This window comes from Eurytemora carolleeae, unplaced genomic scaffold (assembly GCF_000591075.1).
Source record: "Eurytemora carolleeae unplaced genomic scaffold, Eaff_2.0 scaffold128, whole genome shotgun sequence".
Lineage (NCBI taxonomy): Eukaryota > Metazoa > Arthropoda > Copepoda > Calanoida > Temoridae > Eurytemora > Eurytemora carolleeae.
Window position 1 is genome coordinate 1,383 of NW_019396173.1, and position 19,925 is coordinate 21,307.

Here is a 19,925-nt window from a genome sequence, read left to right on the forward strand (position 1 = left end):
AAGAATCTTTGCAAAACTTACAATTCGAAAACAGGCAGTATAAGCCGAATACCTAGCACTGCAAACTTCAATATTTGCTACAAATTTTAATTACCAAATACTATTCGATATCAAAGCTTTTAAATATTCATTTCTTAAATATTTGTGCGAAATCATTTTAAAAAATGATGTCCAAGAATTCACTAACATCCAGCTGTTAGGGGTATTCCATATATATATATATATATATATATCTATATACTGCATAAAACTTTTGTATTATTGTTACTAAGTTATTACTCTCTGGGCCCATACTAATTAACTAAGTGTGATATTAATTAATTGACAGTAATTGATATGAATTTGTCTATTATTATACTAATTTCTTCACCCCCACACAACTGAGTGTGTATTTTATACGATTAATAAAGAAATACTTTTTTGTTGCCAAAGAATCAAAAATATTTATTTTTCATTCATGAATGTTTTTTTTCAGATTGAGGAATCTAGGCGAAAATGAAGTTGAAGAAAACACATTTGTTGCGGACATATTGATAAAAATTAAAGGTAATAATAATAAATATTGATTACGGTGTATCCAGCGTATCCAGTGTATCCAGTGTATCCCATGTATATGGTGTATCCAGTGTATTCAGTGTATCCAGTGTATTCAATGTATTTAGTGTATCCAGGGAATCCAGTGTATCCAGTGTTATCTAGTGTATCCAGTGTATCCAGTGTATCCAGTGTATCCAGTGTATCCATCTAATCCAGTGTATCCAGTGTATCCAGTGTATCCAGGGTATCCAGGGTATCCAGTGTATCCAGTGTTTCCAAAGTTTTGAGATTCCAGCCACATTTTTTGATTTAGGTACTTTTTTATTTTTTATTTTTCAGTCGCCATGAAAAGATGGGAAGAAGGAATTAGACTCGAAATGGATCAACAGGATTTTAAGACCCTTTTAGGGTCGTGTTGATCCCGTTAGGGGTCCCGGGGTGTTGTAATGAATATGTTAGAACATCTTCTTCTAACCTTCTCTCTTCTCATCACTTGCTCCTCCTCAGGTTAGAACATGCGGATCATTTTTAAAATAAAGGAATTGTGTCTTTGCCTCAAACTCAAATGTTCTAAGTCCTTTATCTGTGCAACTTAATGGTGTAAACCATTAATATTTCCAACTTTTAATAATTTGATCGGATATTTTTTAAAAATCATGGATTTATAATTTGAAAACTCTCTCTGCCCTTAAATATTGTCAAAGAATTTTGGTTTTAAAGGCGCAATCAAAAATGAAAGGAATTGAGTCTTTGCCCCAAACTCAAATTTCTAATCCCTATATCTTTTCAACCTGACGGTGTAATATTTTAAACTTAAATTATTTGAACTAATAGAATCCATATATAGTTTAAAATATCTAAAATCTACGACAGGATTTTGGTTTTTTAATAGCCGCAGTCGAAAGTTAAATTTTGGACATAGAAATCCTCGGTCCTAAGATCTAATTAAATCCTAAATTATAATCTTTTATTATAACCTGACTTGTGGCAAGGTTCGAATGATAAAAATGTAAAATTTATCTGTAAAAATTGTTTAATGTTTACATTTTAACACAGTATGCAAAACTCTTATGTCGAAAGATGAGGGAATTTCGGGTCAGTGAACTCGAGAAAAATAACGAAGAAGAACAACAAGAAATTTAGCTGAAATCTAAAATTCTAAAACTTAAACCTAACCCAAGATAAAAAAAACCTCCTGACCCTAAACCTAAAATTAAACCTCTTAATTCTAAGCAGAAACCTTAATCTAAACCTGAACCGAAATCTAAACCTATAATTAAACCTAACGATACTTGCATGTAACTTTAACAACTTTATACGCATAAATAAACCTTCGGAAATTCATCTAAAGCTGCAAAATTAACCTTAATATGAACCTAAAACTTAAAATTATACATTAACCTATACCTTAACCTAAAACCTATACCTAAAGCTAAACCTGATCCTAATCCTAATCCTGACCTAAATATTACATATTATTATCTGTAACTACTGAATGATGAAACGTTAGTATTTATTTTTGTTGAATGTGTTATAAGTAAACCTCTTGTAGTAGTCCCAGCCACCCCTTTGACTCCCCCCCCCCTTATAGAAGCCCTTCCCCTAAACAACCCCCCCCCCTCTTGATTTGTTTGTATAAGCCTACAAGTGTGTTTATACAGAAGATTCTGTGAAAGGTCCTTCTTCACACCTTTATACAACTCCCCTTATCTTTCTTTTTCTTGCCCCTTTCTTTTTCCTTTCCCCTTTCCCCTTTCTTTTTCCTTTCCCCTTTCTGACTCTTTCTTTCTCAATCCTACCTTTTCCTCTTCCCTCTTCATCTTCGCCTTTCTTTCCCTCACCTACCTTACTTTCTTTCCAATTTCTTCTCTCTCCAACCCCCTTTCTTTCCTATTTCTTTTCTTCCTTTTCTCCTTTCTACATCTTTCGTTTCGTCACATACTTCTTCTCTTTTTAATCTCTCCATCTCGTATTTTTCTCTCCCTGTCTCTTTCATTCTCTCTAGATATCCATTTCTTTCCCTTTCATTTCCTCATCTTTTTCATTTCCTGTCTCCTCCTTCCATAAACCTCTTTCTTCTCCTTTTCCTATTTTTCTTATCCCTTTCCTATCACCACACTTCTTTCCCTTTCTTTCCTTTCTTTTATCTTCCCTTTCTCTTATCTTCTTTTCTTGTTTCCTTTATCCAATATTTCTTCTCTTATCTTCTATTGAAGATTTTTTCATTAACATTATGATATTCCTAGTTTAGTTTCCATGATCCCCTATCATGGAATTCATGGGGGGCTCCCCCCATCACCCCCCGGGGGGTGATGGGGCTTAGTTCCCCCTCCTCCCATATTTCCCCTATTTTCCCAACCTTCCTTGTCCTATTAGTAATGTTTACAAATAAATGAATCCTGTAAAATCTTGAATTTAAATAAACTATTCTCTCCCCTGTACATTCTCCCTATCTGCTTTCGGGAAACTTTTATTTCACACATTGACGCCCCCCCCTCCCTCCCTCCCCTCAATTGATTTAAAGATTTACCTTTAATATTTTCAATATTGATTTAAAGATTTACTTTTAATATTTTCTCAGCACTTGTTTTTACAAAGTTTTGATATTTTTCTTCGAGTTTTAATTAGTTTTGAATCCGGGGATTTTTAGATAAATTTTTTATGTTTTTCGTTCAAATTTGTTTTCATGCAACATTCCATCAAAGGTTTTTGCTTGAGTCAAAATATTAAGACAAATATGTAAGATTGTAATAAAAGAAAGAAAATATTCTTTCAATAATATTTCAACGATTGGATAAATATTTTTTATTTTTGTTAGGGCTTTTCAGTCAAATTTTTTCAAAAGATATTTAAGTTTTTTAAAATTAAAACATTTCCACATAATTTCTTTTAGAATACACACAGCATATAAACATGAAAGAATGAGAAAGTTATTGGATAACATATTGAAAATATTTTGGATTAACTCCAGAAAATATATTTATGAAGACATTTTCCCCTGGTTTCTGGGGAATCCAATCAACAAAACTAACTCAGAGACAAAATATTCTTTTCTTTACCCTTCAACACCTTTCAGAGCATTCCATAACCTTCCATAAACTTCCATAAACCTCCACAAACCTCCACAACCTTCTATAAACTTCCACTAACTTCCACAACCTTCCCCTACCTTTCAGAGCATTCTATAACCTTCCACAACCTTTCAGAGCATTCCATAACCTTCCACTACCTTCCAACACCTTTCAGAGTATTCCATAACCTACCACAACCTTTCAGAGCATTCCATAACCTACCACAACCTTTCAGAGCATTCCATAACCTTCCACAACCTTCCACAACCTTCCACAACCTACCAATACCTACCACATTGTTCGATAATCATGTATACATTCTTCCACAACCTTCCAAAACCTTTTACAACCCTCCACAACTTTCCATAAACTTCTACTAGCTTCCACAACATTCCCCTACCTTTCAGAGCATTCCATAACCTACCACAACCTTCCACTACCTTTCAGGGCATTCCAAAACCTTCCACAACAATCCACTACCTTGTAGATCATTTCATAACCTTCCACAACCTTCCGCAACCTTTCACAACCTTCCACAACCTTCCACAACTTTCCATAAACGTCTGCTAACTTCCACAACCTTCCCCTACCTTTCAGAGCATTCCATAACCTTCCACAACCTTCCACTACCTTTCAGAGCATTCCATAACCTACCGAAACCTTTCACAACCTTACACAAGCTTCCACAATCTGACAATCATGCACAACCTTCCACAACCTACCACATTGTTCGACAATCATGCACAACCTTCCGCAACCTTCCACAACCTTCTACAACCTTCCAAAACCTTCCAAAACCTTCCACAATCTTCCACATCCTTCCAATACCCATCCACAACCTTTCACAGCCTTCACAACCTTTCACAACCTTTTTCGACTTACCACAACCTACCACATTCTTCTACAATCTTGCACAACCTTCCGCATCCTTCCACAACCTACCACAACCTTACTCAACCTTTCACAACCTTCCACAATCTTCCACAATATACTACTAGATTCAACAATCTTCTAAAACTTCTAAAACTTTCCACTGTCTTAGTCTCCTAAAATCTTCATAGAAAATATGTGTTTGCAATTGATTTTTAATATTTTGCAAATATATTCATCCTGCAGCATCCCCCTTCCCCTTACTTTCATCCCTCTTTTGATAAATACACAAAGAACACTTGAGTTTAAAACCAACCCTCTCCTCCTTTCTACTTCAGTTTTATTGTACATTGCACAGTGTTTCCCAAAAAACATGGAAGTAACGACTTTAAAATCGTCTTAATTTTTTTATTTTTTTGTGAAAACCTTTTATAAATACTTTCTGTATACCTTGAAAGAATTGTCTACTTGTCTACACGTACTTGTGTACTTGTCTACCTGTCTACTTGTCCACCTGTCTACTTGTCTACCTGTCTACTTATCTTCCTGTCTACTTGTCTACCTGTCTACTTGTCTACTTGTCTACCTGTCTTCCTGTCAACTTGTATTCCTGTATTTCTTGGTTTTGTTTGTTTAGTTTAGGGTTTACAAATCAAACCAGAACCTAGTTACAGGATGGTTTACTCAATATTTCTAACAAATAAAAGATAAAAAAATTACCCTGTATTCCGTAGTGCAGTCGTCGTCGTACATATCAATGCAATAAAGACGACTTTCGATTGCAATTTCTACCAAGCTGTTAAACAGCATGGATACACATACACATGGAAACAATGATAAGCTGTCAATTTTACACCATCTACGTGTTTACTTGTAACTTGTAATTTGAAAAAACCTTGTTCAAAATCAACACTTAAAAATTAACGTCGTCTTTATTGTATTGATATAAACGCCGGCCACTGTAGGTGGAGTGATGCTCAAGAAAAGAGTTGAAGGGGGTTAGATGGGGTATTACTAATTGATTTCCATTGTTTCCTTATATTTCTTTAGGTATAAACATGTCAGGGGAACATAAGATGCTTTTGTATGTTCAACTCTCTCCACTACATCCACTGACAACCCCNCTCCTGAAGAATTGCCAAGGGACCCCCTTGTGTGTATTTGATTACTGGATAGGGTTGCAACTTAACTCTGTACCAAAGATAAGGTCCAATATACACCTGCAATGTCAGAGCAGGGGGAGGGGGCTCCGACTCTTTACCAGAGGGGGCCGCGGTTGTGATCAGGGGTGGGAATGGGGCTTATATTATTTTAAGATAGTAAGCCTCTGAGGACAAATAAAGGCTGTTGTCAGTAAAACATTGTTCAATATCGTTAAGGTTGGTGTATAGTTCTAGTTTATATAGACTAGACTAGATGGCGGGATAAGAAAAACAAAATAAATCTCATCCTCTGCGGAGATGTAAAACCTGATGTAAAACTCAGTTTAATATCGTAAAAATAAACTAAAATATGACGAAAGAGGGGTCATCACAGAAAAATAACATGGACAAAGTTAATATATCCCTTATAAAGGGGATGTCGGCGAATGGTAAATTGGGGATGGGACGGGGGCGGCCTCCGGACGTAAATTGTTATTTAAGCACATACTTCGAAGGAAGAGTATACAAACTTGCTTAGAAACTCAAAAAATATTTATGGTTCATTGTTTACCCCTCTTTCAAAGTTGATGAGCAGTCCCTTTATTTCCGGTTAAATATATCCGGTTCGGGTTGGAGAAACTATTGTACACTAGTCTCATCTACTAAGTTTGCAAACCCTTTGCCAACCACAAAATGCACAGGCTAGCACCAACACCGCCTCTCTCTTTGCACTCTCTTCCATGTGCAAAATATGTTGCAAATTTGCGGTTACCAATGAATTATGTTAAAGGGGGGGGAGGGGGGGGGCGGAAATTTCTCTTTTTGTATAACTATAAACTGTAAAATCGATATTTTTTAGAAGCAATTTTTTACGTTATAAACTTATCAATAATTAATCTTTTTAATATTTGGAAAATACAGATAAGTTTGATTGATTTAAGTGCACTATAGTACTGGTGTTTTTGTCGGGGTAAAAGTTTGACTAATTCACGGAATTAAATTCAGTTTAAAGTTATGTTAAAACCATTTTCATCAATGAAATATATCCAAATGCAAAAAAAGTGTTTTTTCAATTTTTACTTTTTCTTTATTTCAAATCTGAGGTTCTGCATAAAAACCGGATCCGGATTCAAGTATATGCAATAAAACCGGATCCGGATTCAAGTATATGCAATAAAACCGGATCCGGATTCAAGTATATGCAATAAAACCGGATCCGGATTCAAGTATACGCAATAAAACCGGATCCGAATTCAAGCCGCTTTTAAGTGCAAACCCTCAGCACTTATTCAAAGTTATACATTTAGTAAAGAAAGTATGTGGGGGGGGGGGTAAATATCACCATTACAAATGTAATTGTAATGGTTTGGTCTAGTATAGGATAAACACTAAGTGTACATTAAACCTGCAAGAGGTAAACCCTAATCTCGGCTTAAATTGCCTGTTTGCTACTTTCAGTGTTGTTAACTTGATATATAGGGCCCAGATTAATGGGCCCAGCTTACTAAATCCAACTATCCGAGCGGAGGGGGGAGGGGGTAGAACATGAAAGACTCTGATAAAAGGAGTTTAAAATTTTAAGATCGTAAATTAACAGAAGATAAAGCATTAAGCATCCCCCGCCCGGTTTTAAACTCGGTTCTTTTATCTCACTTACTCTTTCTTTAGTACTCCTCATTTTTTCACTCCTGCCCCCTTCTTCTCCTTTTTGCTTTTCCAGATCTTCTTTACTTTATCGTTTCACTCCCCCTTTCCTGTTTACTTCTCTCCTTCTTTCCTACTTATCCTCAACCACTCCCTAGATCTTTTCACCCTCCCCCCTGTCTACTCCCTTAGCTCTACTTAACTCCCCACCCCGTCTTCTCCCCTAACCCTACTTAACTTCCCTCCCCTTCCTACTTTTCCTTAATTTTTAATTTCAACTTTAAAATTCTCCCGTTTAACAAGATACGAATACAAAGTGAGAAGAAAGCATTGTCAGAAGCAATCATTGAAATTTAAAAAAAATGTGCATCCTATTTAAAATGAACTAAAATCTTGTAAAAGTAAATTCCTAAAAAATGGAGTCTCTGAAAATTTTATAAAATCAACCCGAAATTGTGTCAAAAAAATCACCTCTGTTTTACAAGCGTTTAAACCTTTCATGACATTTGTATGTTAAAAGAGGCGAACCCCTGGAAACAATGGTCAAAATATGTCACCGTCGCCTGATCTAGAATCGATCCATTCAAAAACGATAAAATCAGATGATTTTATCGTTTTTTGAATGGATCGAAAATGAACCCCTTAAACTCATATTAAAAATTAACCTCTTAAACTGAGCTGTAATAAACCAATGCAAAGAATCAAAAGATATATAATTTCAGCCTGATCTAAAATGAACCCCTAGAAACAATGGTAAAAAGCACCCCTTTTATTCTAAAATGAAATGAAACCCTGTTAGATATGTACTGCAGCGGAAGTAGGTCCGGAAATAAGAGATGTAAACAGTAAACAAACCAATATCAACATTAAACACAAACTCGTTGCACCAGATTGTTAGAAACATGAAAACAAACAAACAAACAAGCAAACAGGGTTATCTACAAAGGATGAGACTATAATGACTACCTGAGATAATTAAAATAAATGATCTGATGTTATTTAAGTTTTATTAGAATCTTGTAGCAAGCATTGAATGGTTTGAAATTAACTTTTATTGCCGAGGAATAAAAAATATCGGTGAAAAATCTCAGTAGATCTCTTTGAAGTCTTTATTTGTCGGTTTGCATAAAGTACATAAACAGGATCCTAGGGGCAACTAAAATTCAGATCAGAAATTTGAGGGGGGGGGATTCTTACTTGCGCAAGGGAATATTTGATATCAAAATGTGTGAAACCGTGTTCCAAGGTTTATTATTACTAAACAAAAAACAGAGTTTAAGGCTTCCTGGGGATAAAAAACAAGAATAAGGTTTCTCGAGCTATTTACTTCTTGCTGGAAAAGATTTTTAATAATTTTTTTCATAAAAATGAAAAATGATTTTGATATATTTTGTTTAGATGTGTTCCCGAGGTTCTACCTGGAGGTTGAACCTGCTGACCTTGTGTTGACCGGGTCAAGGTCAGCACTGGACTGTGTAGCTGTAGGTCAACCTGCACCAACTATCAGGTAGGACATTTTAACTTCTACTCAGGGGCGAAACTTTTGTGTCTAAAATCCGGGTTCCCAGGCTTAGAAAATTGAGAAACTACGCAAAAATAAAGTAAATTGCACTTATGTTTTAATCATAAATCCCTTTTTAGATACTATAAACTATAAACTAAACTATACTTAAAAAATGTGGAAAACAATTATTGAATGTCATAAATTTTGCTTTCTTGGGACGCCCTGCCCTGTATATGATAAATTGTTGTTTTGAATTAAAGCCGTCAAAGCATTTGCGAGAAATTGATTTAGATTTGCGTAATAATATTGAAAATCCAATTACACCTGTTTTATTCAAAAATCTGATCTAATTTTAGTTCAGTCAAACCCTTTCAAGATTTTCTTATTCTTTTACTAATTTGTATCAGTGAGCTACAGAATGGAATTTTGTACAACCTCTTTTTTATCGTACTAGGATTTTTTCATTTAGAAAATATTTGATAAAATAATAAAAATTAATAAACAATACAATAAGCTACACTGATATTGAAAGGATATTGATAACAACAAAAAATAAGTAATTAAAAGTATTTGACCCATTTACCAACAAGAAAGATTTTTTTCTTCCGTTTATGAGAGAAATACTATCTTATAGAAGGTTTTTTTTAACCTTATGTACTCACTTTCTAGTTTTAGTGTTTTTGTAAAATTTAAAAAGAATAGATTTTTATGAAAATTTCTGAATTTGGTGAATATGATTCTTAATGAAATGGAAGGTTCAATCTCACTCCCCCCCCTCCCCCCCAAACCTCTGGCAAAAAGGGGGATTAGAAATAAAATATTTAAATAATCAAAATATTATTATTCTATTATTCATAAAATAACAAACTGACCCTAAAGTTAACGAACAAGATTACATTCTTCCAATAACATAAACACTAACTTTCCACACATTCTATTTCAAAGCTTCAACAAAAGCTTACTAAATAAACAAAATACAAAAACTTTTAAAGTAAAAACTTTACACCTAAAAGGTGAAAAGTTTCTGAGGGCAAAAAACTGCTCTTCTTAATAAATTCTCCAAGTTTCTCAAATAGTTTACTGTTTATATTCATGTTAAACAATCATTACTTTTTTAATTGTTCACAAATCCGATTTTTTATGGGTCTTCGTTAACTATTAAAAAGAAATTATGATTTAAAAGTAACTATTTTTTTAGATGGCGAAAAGATGGTGTAGAGGTGGCCTTGTCGCCCCTGTTGAACGGAAGCCTGGTGGTCAGGGGTGTGAAGGGTGAGGAGGGGGGGTACCAGTGTACTGCTACCCTCCCAGGGGTGGGAACCATCATCTCAAGGGTGGCCAGGGTTACAGTTTTAGGTCAGTTGGTTTTTAATTTAGAAAGTTAAACCAATTATTGATATTTTGTGATGTATTGATTTTATTTTATTTTTTATTCCCTCTGTCTAATTTTATTTTTTCTTTTGGTGTTATTTTAAATCTTTTAACATAACTTTGTCCAATTTCAAAACCTTTTATTTTTTACTTTTCGTTTTTTTTAATCTCCTAATTTTATTTCTCGCAGAGCTCTGTAGCTGGCCTAATTCTATCTAAATATTTATAATTTCAGTATTCCCCCCCCCCTGCTGTCCTTTCAGTTTAATTTACTTTATTAAAATTTTGTAAATTAATTCTTCAAATTTATTTTATTCTGTTTCTGTTTATAGCTTTTGTTTATTTCTCTTAAATATTTCAAAGGATTAATTTCAAAGCTTGATTAAAGAAAACTTAAAATAATTGAAAACTTTTATAAATCTTAATTTCATAAAAAAATATTACTTTATTGAGAAACAAGGTTTTTGAAAAGAATAAGACTATTTTTTTTATATTTTTACATTTTAACATTATTACATTATAATGTGACTTTTGAAAGGCTATATTTGACGAGGTAGATTAAATTCAGCCTCAGATCTTCAGATGTGAAGCGTTTTATGTTGTGATTTAAGTTTCATCCGTTGTGGGTAACATAAAATCTGTGAAATACATTTTTACAAGAATTTTTATTAATGTTAAATAATTTTCTATTTTAGAAGAAGCTGTTTTTGTTAAGAGTCCTTCTAGTCTAACAGTATTCCCAGGCCAAACCGCACTTTTCGCTTGCCAAACCAAACCTGCAATCCAGGTATTAGATGGATGATTGATTGATTGATTGATTGATTGATTGATTGAGACTGACTTACTGTCTGACTGACTGACTGACGTACTAACGGAACGTTTACAGCCCCCAGAAAACTGTTGACCTAACCTAAGCAATAAAAGTCTGACGTTTAATAACGGTTATCTGTTATTTTTTGTCCATGTCTTAATGTTTGTGCCAAATATCTGTCTAATTGTTTGTCTTTTTCTTTTGAGCGTAACATGAATAGTTATATTTTTTTGCAAATATTTCCTCGCATATTTTGCATAGTTTGCATTCTTTTCCTTGTGGATTTGCTGAGAAAAAAAAGTTTTTGCAAGCTTTTATTTTCTGAAAACTTAATCTCTTCAAAGTTTGGAATATAAAGTTTTAATAAAGAGAAGTTTTCAGTTGCTTGATTAATTTAGGAGTTTGGATTGCTGTAGCTAAGTATTGATCTAAATGCATTTAAAGAGACTCTCAGCCGTAATTTCAAATGACCCTCTATTTAAAGAGACGTTAGTCCGATTTACCTTTAAAGGTGCCCTTTCTTTCATTGATTCGGAAGGATAAACTGAGGAATTACAAATCATTAAATTCAGACGAACGATTAAAGGTTACGCGTACAGTCCCTTTAATTGCAAATTAGATAGATTAGTTTCATGTTTCTAATGAAATTCTTTTAATTTGCAATTGATGCCATTTCTGCACTGGTTGCAGTTCTTGCCTGATATGGTTGCATTTTTCCTATTTCTATTTTCTTTTAACCCATATGCACTTACTGTCTCCAGTTTTCCTGTTCAGCATTAGAGGCACAATTTTTTACAAGATAGGATTTGAACAGTTTCCTCAAATTTTATTTTTCAAATGGTTACTTCTTTGCAACCTGAAATATCAAAGGTCTTCGACGATTACAAAATTATGAGTTGTGATAATGAAAAGTTTCTTCGTTATACAGGTATTACTAAGATATAATAAATAGATTATTTTTGCGTTAAATCATGTTTATTAATTCTAAATGGGAGCTGATCCGTAGCATTGTTTAATTATTAATTATGAAATGCTGAACTTGCAATAAAGTTATGAATATTCAGCATGCATTTGCATGATAGTATTTGATGCATTTGATGCATTTGATGCATTCTGGTTTCATTAAGAATTGAATACCTTATATTCTATTTAAAGCATTAAATTAAAATGTAAAAAAGTGGGGGGTATTAAAGACAAATTTACTCAAGGCGTATTTCGAAATTAGAATTTTTTTCTTTCAATGGGGGCCTGGGGGGGCGGGTTTTCAGTTCCTGTTTCGATCTAGAACCCCCTGGAAGCAATAGATTTAACATTGCTTTAGCACATTATGATGGGTTTTATAAAAATTTAATGTACAATATTTGCCAAAATGAAATTAAATACCACGACTACTTTTAAATTTAAAAAAATCTGATTGAATGTTATTTATTAAAGATGGAACCATTACCTGATCTCCTAAATCTGATGACCGCAATAATTGTTTCCTGTAGGTGTCCTGGATGAAGAATGACCGCCCTGTTGTCCTGGATAACCGGATATCCGTTCTTCAGTCCGGAAGTCTGGAAATAACGGATGTTAGGACAAGTGATAGAGCTTCTTACAGGTAAAATAACTTTATGTCCCCGGCTCGGCACCAGGGCTATACAATTTTAGCTGGTCAATGGTTAAGATTTTGTTTTTATTTAAGTTTTATTTTGAATCTTTTACATAAGAAACTAGTTTTATAAATATTTATTATTTTAATTTTTTATTTTTTGTGATATTTAGATGTATGGCTGGTTCTGCTAAAAGCTCAGCTGGAGACCTGAAAATCAACCTTGATATTGCCAGCAGTTTACAGCCACAGCCTCCCACCTTCATCTCCTTCGCCTCATCCGTCAAGGTGGTGGAGGGGTTGAACGTGTTCCTGGAGTGTGCCGCCAACGGCGTCCCTCCCCCCACCATATCTTGGCTTAAAGATGGTAAGGAACTGGAGATGGAAGACCGGCGCTACGCAAGAACCGGAAACGGCTCCTTGGTCGTCAACAACGTTCGTTTGGCAGACGCTGGCGGATACCAGTGTCGGGCGGAGAACACCGAGGATGTTATTGACTCCGCCCTGGAAGTGCAGGTTCAAGTTCCGCCTCAGTTCATTAAGATGCCGGCGAATCACATGTCGTATGAAAAAGACGACATTTTGTTTGACTGTGAGGTGTTGGGATATCCTGAACCAACTGTGCAATGGTTTAAAAACGGAGATCTCATCATAGAAAGCGAATATTTCCAGGTATATTATGTTTACAGTTAAAATATACATTATTACCCGCAATTTACTCTGGGCTTGGATGTAAACAAACATAGTCCCAACAAAACAGGTTTAAACTTAATTTTCTTCAAATTCTTGATAAAATGATATCAAGAATTTTGCACGAGAATGCAAAGTAAGCATCAAAAATAGTTTTAGATAAAATTGAATTTTAACAATTTTAAACTTTGCTGGAAGGTATGAGAGCAAAGGTTTGATAACCTCTGAAAAATAAAGGAAACCCAAATTTTTCAACTAAAACTATTTATTAAAAGTTTCAAAGTTTCTGTTATGATAAATATCGATAATGTGTATTCATATTTAAATTTTGTTCTTAATATTCCTAGAATACCATCCTAATATATGTAAGATTGCATAATCTTAGCATTTAAATGGTGTTAGGGGAATTTTATTGGTTGGTTTTACTGTTTATTATTTCTCTTAAATTAATATAAACTGTAGAAATTCTATTTTTGTTTTCTAACAACATTTTTTCTTCTTTTCTTTGATTTTTTTAAAAGTCATTTTCCCGTTTAAAATCATTTCTTCGTTTTTTATTTCCTTGTCTTTTAATATTTATAAATTTGTCTCCCATTTTCAGACTTATCTTTTGCGGACAATATCTCCTTTCTCAGCTCACTCCGTTTTTCATCTCTTTGTACATAAGAAGCTACTATTTACATTGAACAGTACACGCAGTACACGCATAATCATGTTATTTTCACCATTCGCCAATGTTTCATGATTTTTTTCAATCTCCGTCTCTTAACCTCCTTTTTAGTTTGTCCGGGGGAAGAACCTAAAGATCCTGGGTCTGGTTAGTTCAGATGCTGGAGTATATCAGTGCCTAGCAACTAACCCTGCAGGCAGTATCCAAGCACCAGCTATACTTCAAGTCAAATCTAAAGGTATAAATTAAACACTAAATGTTCTCAATCAAATAAATCCTATTTCTAATCTGTTTATTGACAGTGCGCTAAAATTAAAGTTAGATTTGACCAGAATTAGATTTTAAGCTGATGTCAGCATTTTTACCGAGTATGTACAGTGATAATCATAAAACAGTGGAATGATTGTCGTCTTTGCTATATGTAACTGTTCTTATGATATGCCCCGGACAATGGTAATTTTACAGTTACGAATACAAAATCCTTAAGGGCATTTCCAATTTAAAGTGAGAATGCATGGGCGAAAATCATTCAAATATTGGTTATCACTATACAATACATTGGGCAATGAGCACTGTACACTGTACAACTGGGATTTTATTTTTTCCTACCCTATCCAAATAGATAAAAAATTAACATTATCTAGTAGCCCTGAATTAACTAGCTCAAGAATAATAAAAGAGGAATTTCTTTAAAAAGTTTTTTAACAATTGCTTAAAATTTTATTTAAACTAAACCAATAAGTTGTATTACATTTTAATATGATTCCTCGGTTAGTATACTTGATATCTTTATTCTGTACTAACCATTAACCATTAACTTTACTGTTATTTGAAATTGACCCCTGTCAGTTATCCTTGCATATCGTTTTGTAATAACCGAACCGAACCGAACGGAACCGAACCGAACTGAACTGAACCGAACCGAACCGAACACTTTTATGTATTTCTAGTCACTGCATCTACACTTCTTATAAATCAATACATACTGAAATTCTTATAAATCGATTTTACTATTTTTAAAGTGTTTTTTTAGAAAAACTAGTTCAGTTAGTTTCCGTTTCTTTTTGATGTTCTCAATGGAGTCATTTTAAAAAGAAAAGAAATTAATTTTTTATTGTATTAAAGAGTGTCTCTAGAAAGAGATTTTAACGGGAATTAATTTCAAGTGACTCTCCGTTGACAGAGTGGCAAGTCCGATTTTATACCTTTGTCTCCTTTTTTTCAATTCAAAATGGGCTATTTTTAATTCCGGTTCTCTTTAAGAGTAACTTGCGGATTTATGCATTTATAGAAAAGCAAGGAAATGAAGAGAAGAACTTTTAAGACAAAAGAAACGAAGATATCCTCCTTAGTATAATTTCGAGGACGGGATAAAATGTCCGTTGTGAATGGTGAATGATACGCTTTAGATTGAGGGTTACTTGAAAGTATGTCGACCGACCCTTCAAGATCTCACCATTAAAATGTTTTTTATGTTACTTGATGAATTACGAAGTGAACTCTGTCAAAAGAGTTTCACATAAATTTTAAGATTATGTTGTCCAAATCCTTATAATTGGCTTCCTCAACGTTCTACGGGAAAAATTACTATAATTGTGCTATTAATCTTCAAGGGAGGGGGAAAGTCATCTTCATATCTCAATATCCAGCTAGACGGAGATATTCAGTCATCTTCATATCTCAATATCTAGCTAGACGGAGATATTTAGTCATCTTCATATCTCAATATCTTGCTAGACGGAGATATTTAGTCATCTTCATATCTCAATATCTAGCTAGACGGGAGATATTTAGTCATCTTCATATCTCAATATCTTGTTAGACGGAGATATTTAGTCGTCTTCCTATCTCAATATCTTGCTAGACGGAGATATTTAGTCGTCTTCATATCTCAATATCTTGCTAGACGGAGATATTTAGTCGTCTTCATATCTCAATATCATGCTAGACGGAGATATTTATTTTTATATTCTTTTTATATTTATTTTACAGTTTTGCACATAATTTTACAAAATCTCAAAATACTTTTTTCTGTCTTTTTTATCTTCCCTAGCATCTTCCCCTGAAGTTTCTCCTGTTTTAATATTAACCCCTCCCCTTCCTTATCCTTCCAGCCCCTACGGCCCTACCCCCGCTATATCCCCCAGTGCACTCTCACTCCTTTGTCCTTTTAAATTAAATTTGCCTGTAATGGTTTCCACATAGAAAACCCATTTGGTTGAAATTAAACAGGATTATTCACCCATCATCTCTATTCTGTATCTTATACTTAATATTCACATAATTCAACACTTAATTCCATTCATTCAAGATTCTAATCGATATATTCATAATTTAAATCGATTCATTCAATATTCAAATCTATTCGTTCAATATTCAAATCCATTGATTCAATGTTCAAATCCATTCATTCCATATTCAAATCCATTCATTCAATATTCAACTCTATTCATTCAATATTTAAGTCCATTTATTTAATATATTTAAATCTATTCATTCATTATTTATCATTAAAATCCATTCATTCAACACTCAACTCCATTCATTTTTATTTAAATTTATTCATTCAGTATTTAAATGCCTTCATTCAACATTCAAATCCATATATTCATCATTTAATTCCATCTAGTCATTATTCAAATCCATCTATTCATTATTCAAATCCATTCATTTAATATCCGAATCCATTCGTTCATTATTCAAATCCATTGATTAAATGTTCAAATCCATTCATTTCATATTCAAATCCATTCATTCAATATTCTAATCCAATTGTTCAATATTAAAATCCATTCGTTCAATATTCAAATCCATTCGTTCAATATTTAAATCTATTCGTTCAATATTCAAATCCATTCGTTCAATGTTCAAATCCATTCATTCTATATTCAAATCCATTTATTTATCATTTAAATCTATTCATTCATTATTTATCATTAAAATCCATTCATTCGTCACAAATCCATCCTTTCATCATTCAAATCTATTCATTCAAATTTTAAATCCATTCATTCAACACTCAACTCCATTAATTTTTATTTAAATCTATTCATTCAGTATTTAAATCCATATATCATTCAAATCCATTCATTCAATATTCAAATACGTTCATTCAATATTCAAATCTATCCTTTCAATATTCAAATTCATCTATCCATTTAAATCTATTTATTTAAGCCATTCTTTTTATTCAAAACTTCTTTTTAAATATTTATATTTATATTGATATTAACCGTTTTTATCACTTGAATGATGCTGATAAATTGTTCATTTATAATTCAACCACTGACTTCAGACCTTGCTTGCTTTTAATTTTAATGATTTAACCCTTTTTTCTTACCGCATGTTGCATCTTATTTATCATTTTATTTAATTAGTATTGTTTATTTTAGCAACCCTCCCCCTAGATATCTAATTTTTTATAGATAACATTTTTATCCCTAATATGTTTTTTTCTGAGAAATAGTTATTTCATTTGAATAGATTTTTTTATCCCAAATATGTTTTTTTATTTGCTTGTTGAACAGAAAAAAAAGTTTTTTTGCGCGGCAATTAAAGCTTAAACAAAAATTATCGATATTTTTTGCGCAAAAAGACTTTTTAATTTATTTTATTTTGTTAAAATTTTATTTTGGTCTGTATGCAGTGGTTGGGGGTGTTACCACAGCCCGTCCACTGTCTCTGCTAGGTGGTGGCCTGCTGAAGGGTGTTCCTGGGCCGCCCACTAACCTGGAGGCGGTCATCACGAGCACAAGGTTCTTGACCCTGTCCTGGGAGCACCCGGCGGACCTGGACACGGAGCAGATCACTGGGTACTCCGTCTTCTACACACAACAGGGTTCTGAGAGGTATATTTTATTTTTTAAAGTACTCCCCCACCCCTTATTTTTAGTTAATTTTTTTTCAGTATGGTAGGAATGTTAAATTGGTGGAAATGATTTTAAAATGAAATTTGAGGATTAATGCTTGATCTCTCAATTAAAGTTTGTTTGAAGTAACAACGCTTTTAAACTTAAACGCTGGATCTCGATATTAAATGTGGGCAATTTTAAATTTAAGGTTAATGTCTCTCAATTAAAGTTATCCCTGCAGGGTGTGACCACCAGGGGATACGGAAGAGGAATTAAATTAATCCGCATGTCTGCATAAGATGGAGATTAAAGCTTGATCCCCATATTCACAGCACTAAAGCTCTAACTTCAGTTTACTATTTATATAAACAAACATATGGGGTGTATCTTTTCCTTGCAAACCAACAGATTTGACTACAGTTCAATTTTTTGGAAAAAACTTGACTAAAATGTGATTTTATACTTTTTAAATATTATCTTTTCTGTTTTTGGTGTTTGTATTTTTTATTTCAAACATGAAATAATGAGTTCTTTAGAAATAGCTTATTGTTTCTTTTTCTTGATTTATTTTAACAAATTTATCAGAATTTTGTTCAAAAGAGCGAAGCAAGCAAAATTAAAGCTAGAAATACAGAAATTTGTGAAAAGGAAATAGATTTCTCCGAACGTTTCTTTTTCAACCTGAAACAAAACATTATTTTGTGGAAAAATGAAAACGCCAAGAAAATGGATTTCTTTTGTTAATAGATTTTCTATGCAAAATCAAGGTTTTATCATATTTCTTAATTAACAGTGCTAAGGTTTGTGGGTTGGCAACTCTTCATCATCTTATATTTCTGGAGTTTAGACTTAAATCCTTCAATTTATAATTTTACATCGATATCGAGATCAGTTGGATATGATTAACCGCTATACCAATCAAAAAGTTATAACCTCTGGATTTTTGCATTTATAAAAATGGGACTTGAGGAGTACTTGAAGTATTGTATACTGTATATAAAAATAAAAGAAATATTAGGAGTTAATAAGATGGGTATATTTGAGTATTGTATAGTATATAAATATAAAGGAATATTAGGAGTTTATAAGATGGGTATATTTGAGTATTGTAAACTATATATAAATATAAAAGGAATATTAGGAGTTTATAAGGAGGGTATATTTGAGTATTGTATAGTTTATATAAATATAAAGGAATATTAGGAGTTTATAAGGAGGGTATACTTGAGTATTGTATACTGTATATAAATATAAAGGAATATTAGGAGTTTTATAAGAGGGGTATATTTGAGTATTGTATACTGTATATAAATATAAAAGGAATATTAGGAGTTTATAAGAGGGGTATATTTGAGTATTGTACAATGTATATAAATATAAAGAAATATTAGGAGTTTATAAGAAGGGTATATTTGAGCATTGTATACTGTATATATATATAAAATAGAAGGAGAGTACTTGGAGTTTTATATTTATAAGAAGGGTATTTAGAGTATTGTATGCTGCAGATATAAAGATAAAAGGAGAGTACTAGGAGTTTTATATTTATAAGAGGAGTTCTTGGGGTAGTGCATAAACATATATAAAGATAGAAGGAGTACTAGGAGTTTTTGTATTTAAAAGAGGTATTCTTGGTGTAGTGTATTTATATATATAAAGATAAAAGGAGTACTAGGAGTTTTTGTATTTATAAGAGGGGTACTTGGAGTAGTGTATATACATATATAAAGATAGAAGGAGTACTAGAAGTTTGGTATTTATAAGAGGGGTACTTGGAGTAGTTTATATACATATATAAAGATAGAAGGAGTTCTAGAAGGTTTTTCTATTTATAAAAGGGTTTCTTGGAGTAGTGTATATATACTTGGAGTAGGGAAGGAGTACTAGGAGTTTTTGTATATATAAGAGGGGTACTTGGAGTAGTGTATATACATATATAAAGATAGAAGGAGTTCTAAAAGGTTTTTCTATTTATAAAAGGGGTTCTTGGAGTAGTGTATATATACTTGGAGTAGGGAAGGAGTACTAGGAGTTTTTGTATATATAAGAGGGGTACTTGGAGTAGTGTATATGCATATATAAAGATAGAAGGAGTACTAGAAGGTTTTTTTATTTATAAGAGGGGTACTTGGAGTAGTTTTATACTTATACTTCTTGGAGTAGGGAAGGA

General features: G+C 32.9%; 1 protein-coding gene across 1 annotated transcript in view; it reads left to right on the top strand.

Moving 5' to 3' along the window:
• The first annotated feature begins 437 nt into the window (after positions 1-437).
• The window catches only part of LOC111697152 (neogenin), a 39,357-nt gene continuing 19,869 nt past the window's right edge, over positions 438-19,925 (top strand). The window contains exons 1-9 of the mRNA XM_023467053.1: positions 438-546; positions 877-1,044; positions 8,663-8,771; positions 9,967-10,124; positions 10,835-10,926; positions 12,441-12,553; positions 12,718-13,216; positions 14,016-14,142; positions 17,551-17,752. Coding sequence (XP_023322821.1) covers positions 984-1,044; positions 8,663-8,771; positions 9,967-10,124; positions 10,835-10,926; positions 12,441-12,553; positions 12,718-13,216; positions 14,016-14,142; positions 17,551-17,752 — 1,361 coding nt within the window. The 5' untranslated portion in view covers positions 438-546; positions 877-983. The remainder of the gene's footprint in view (positions 547-876; positions 1,045-8,662; positions 8,772-9,966; positions 10,125-10,834; positions 10,927-12,440; positions 12,554-12,717; positions 13,217-14,015; positions 14,143-17,550; positions 17,753-19,925) is intronic.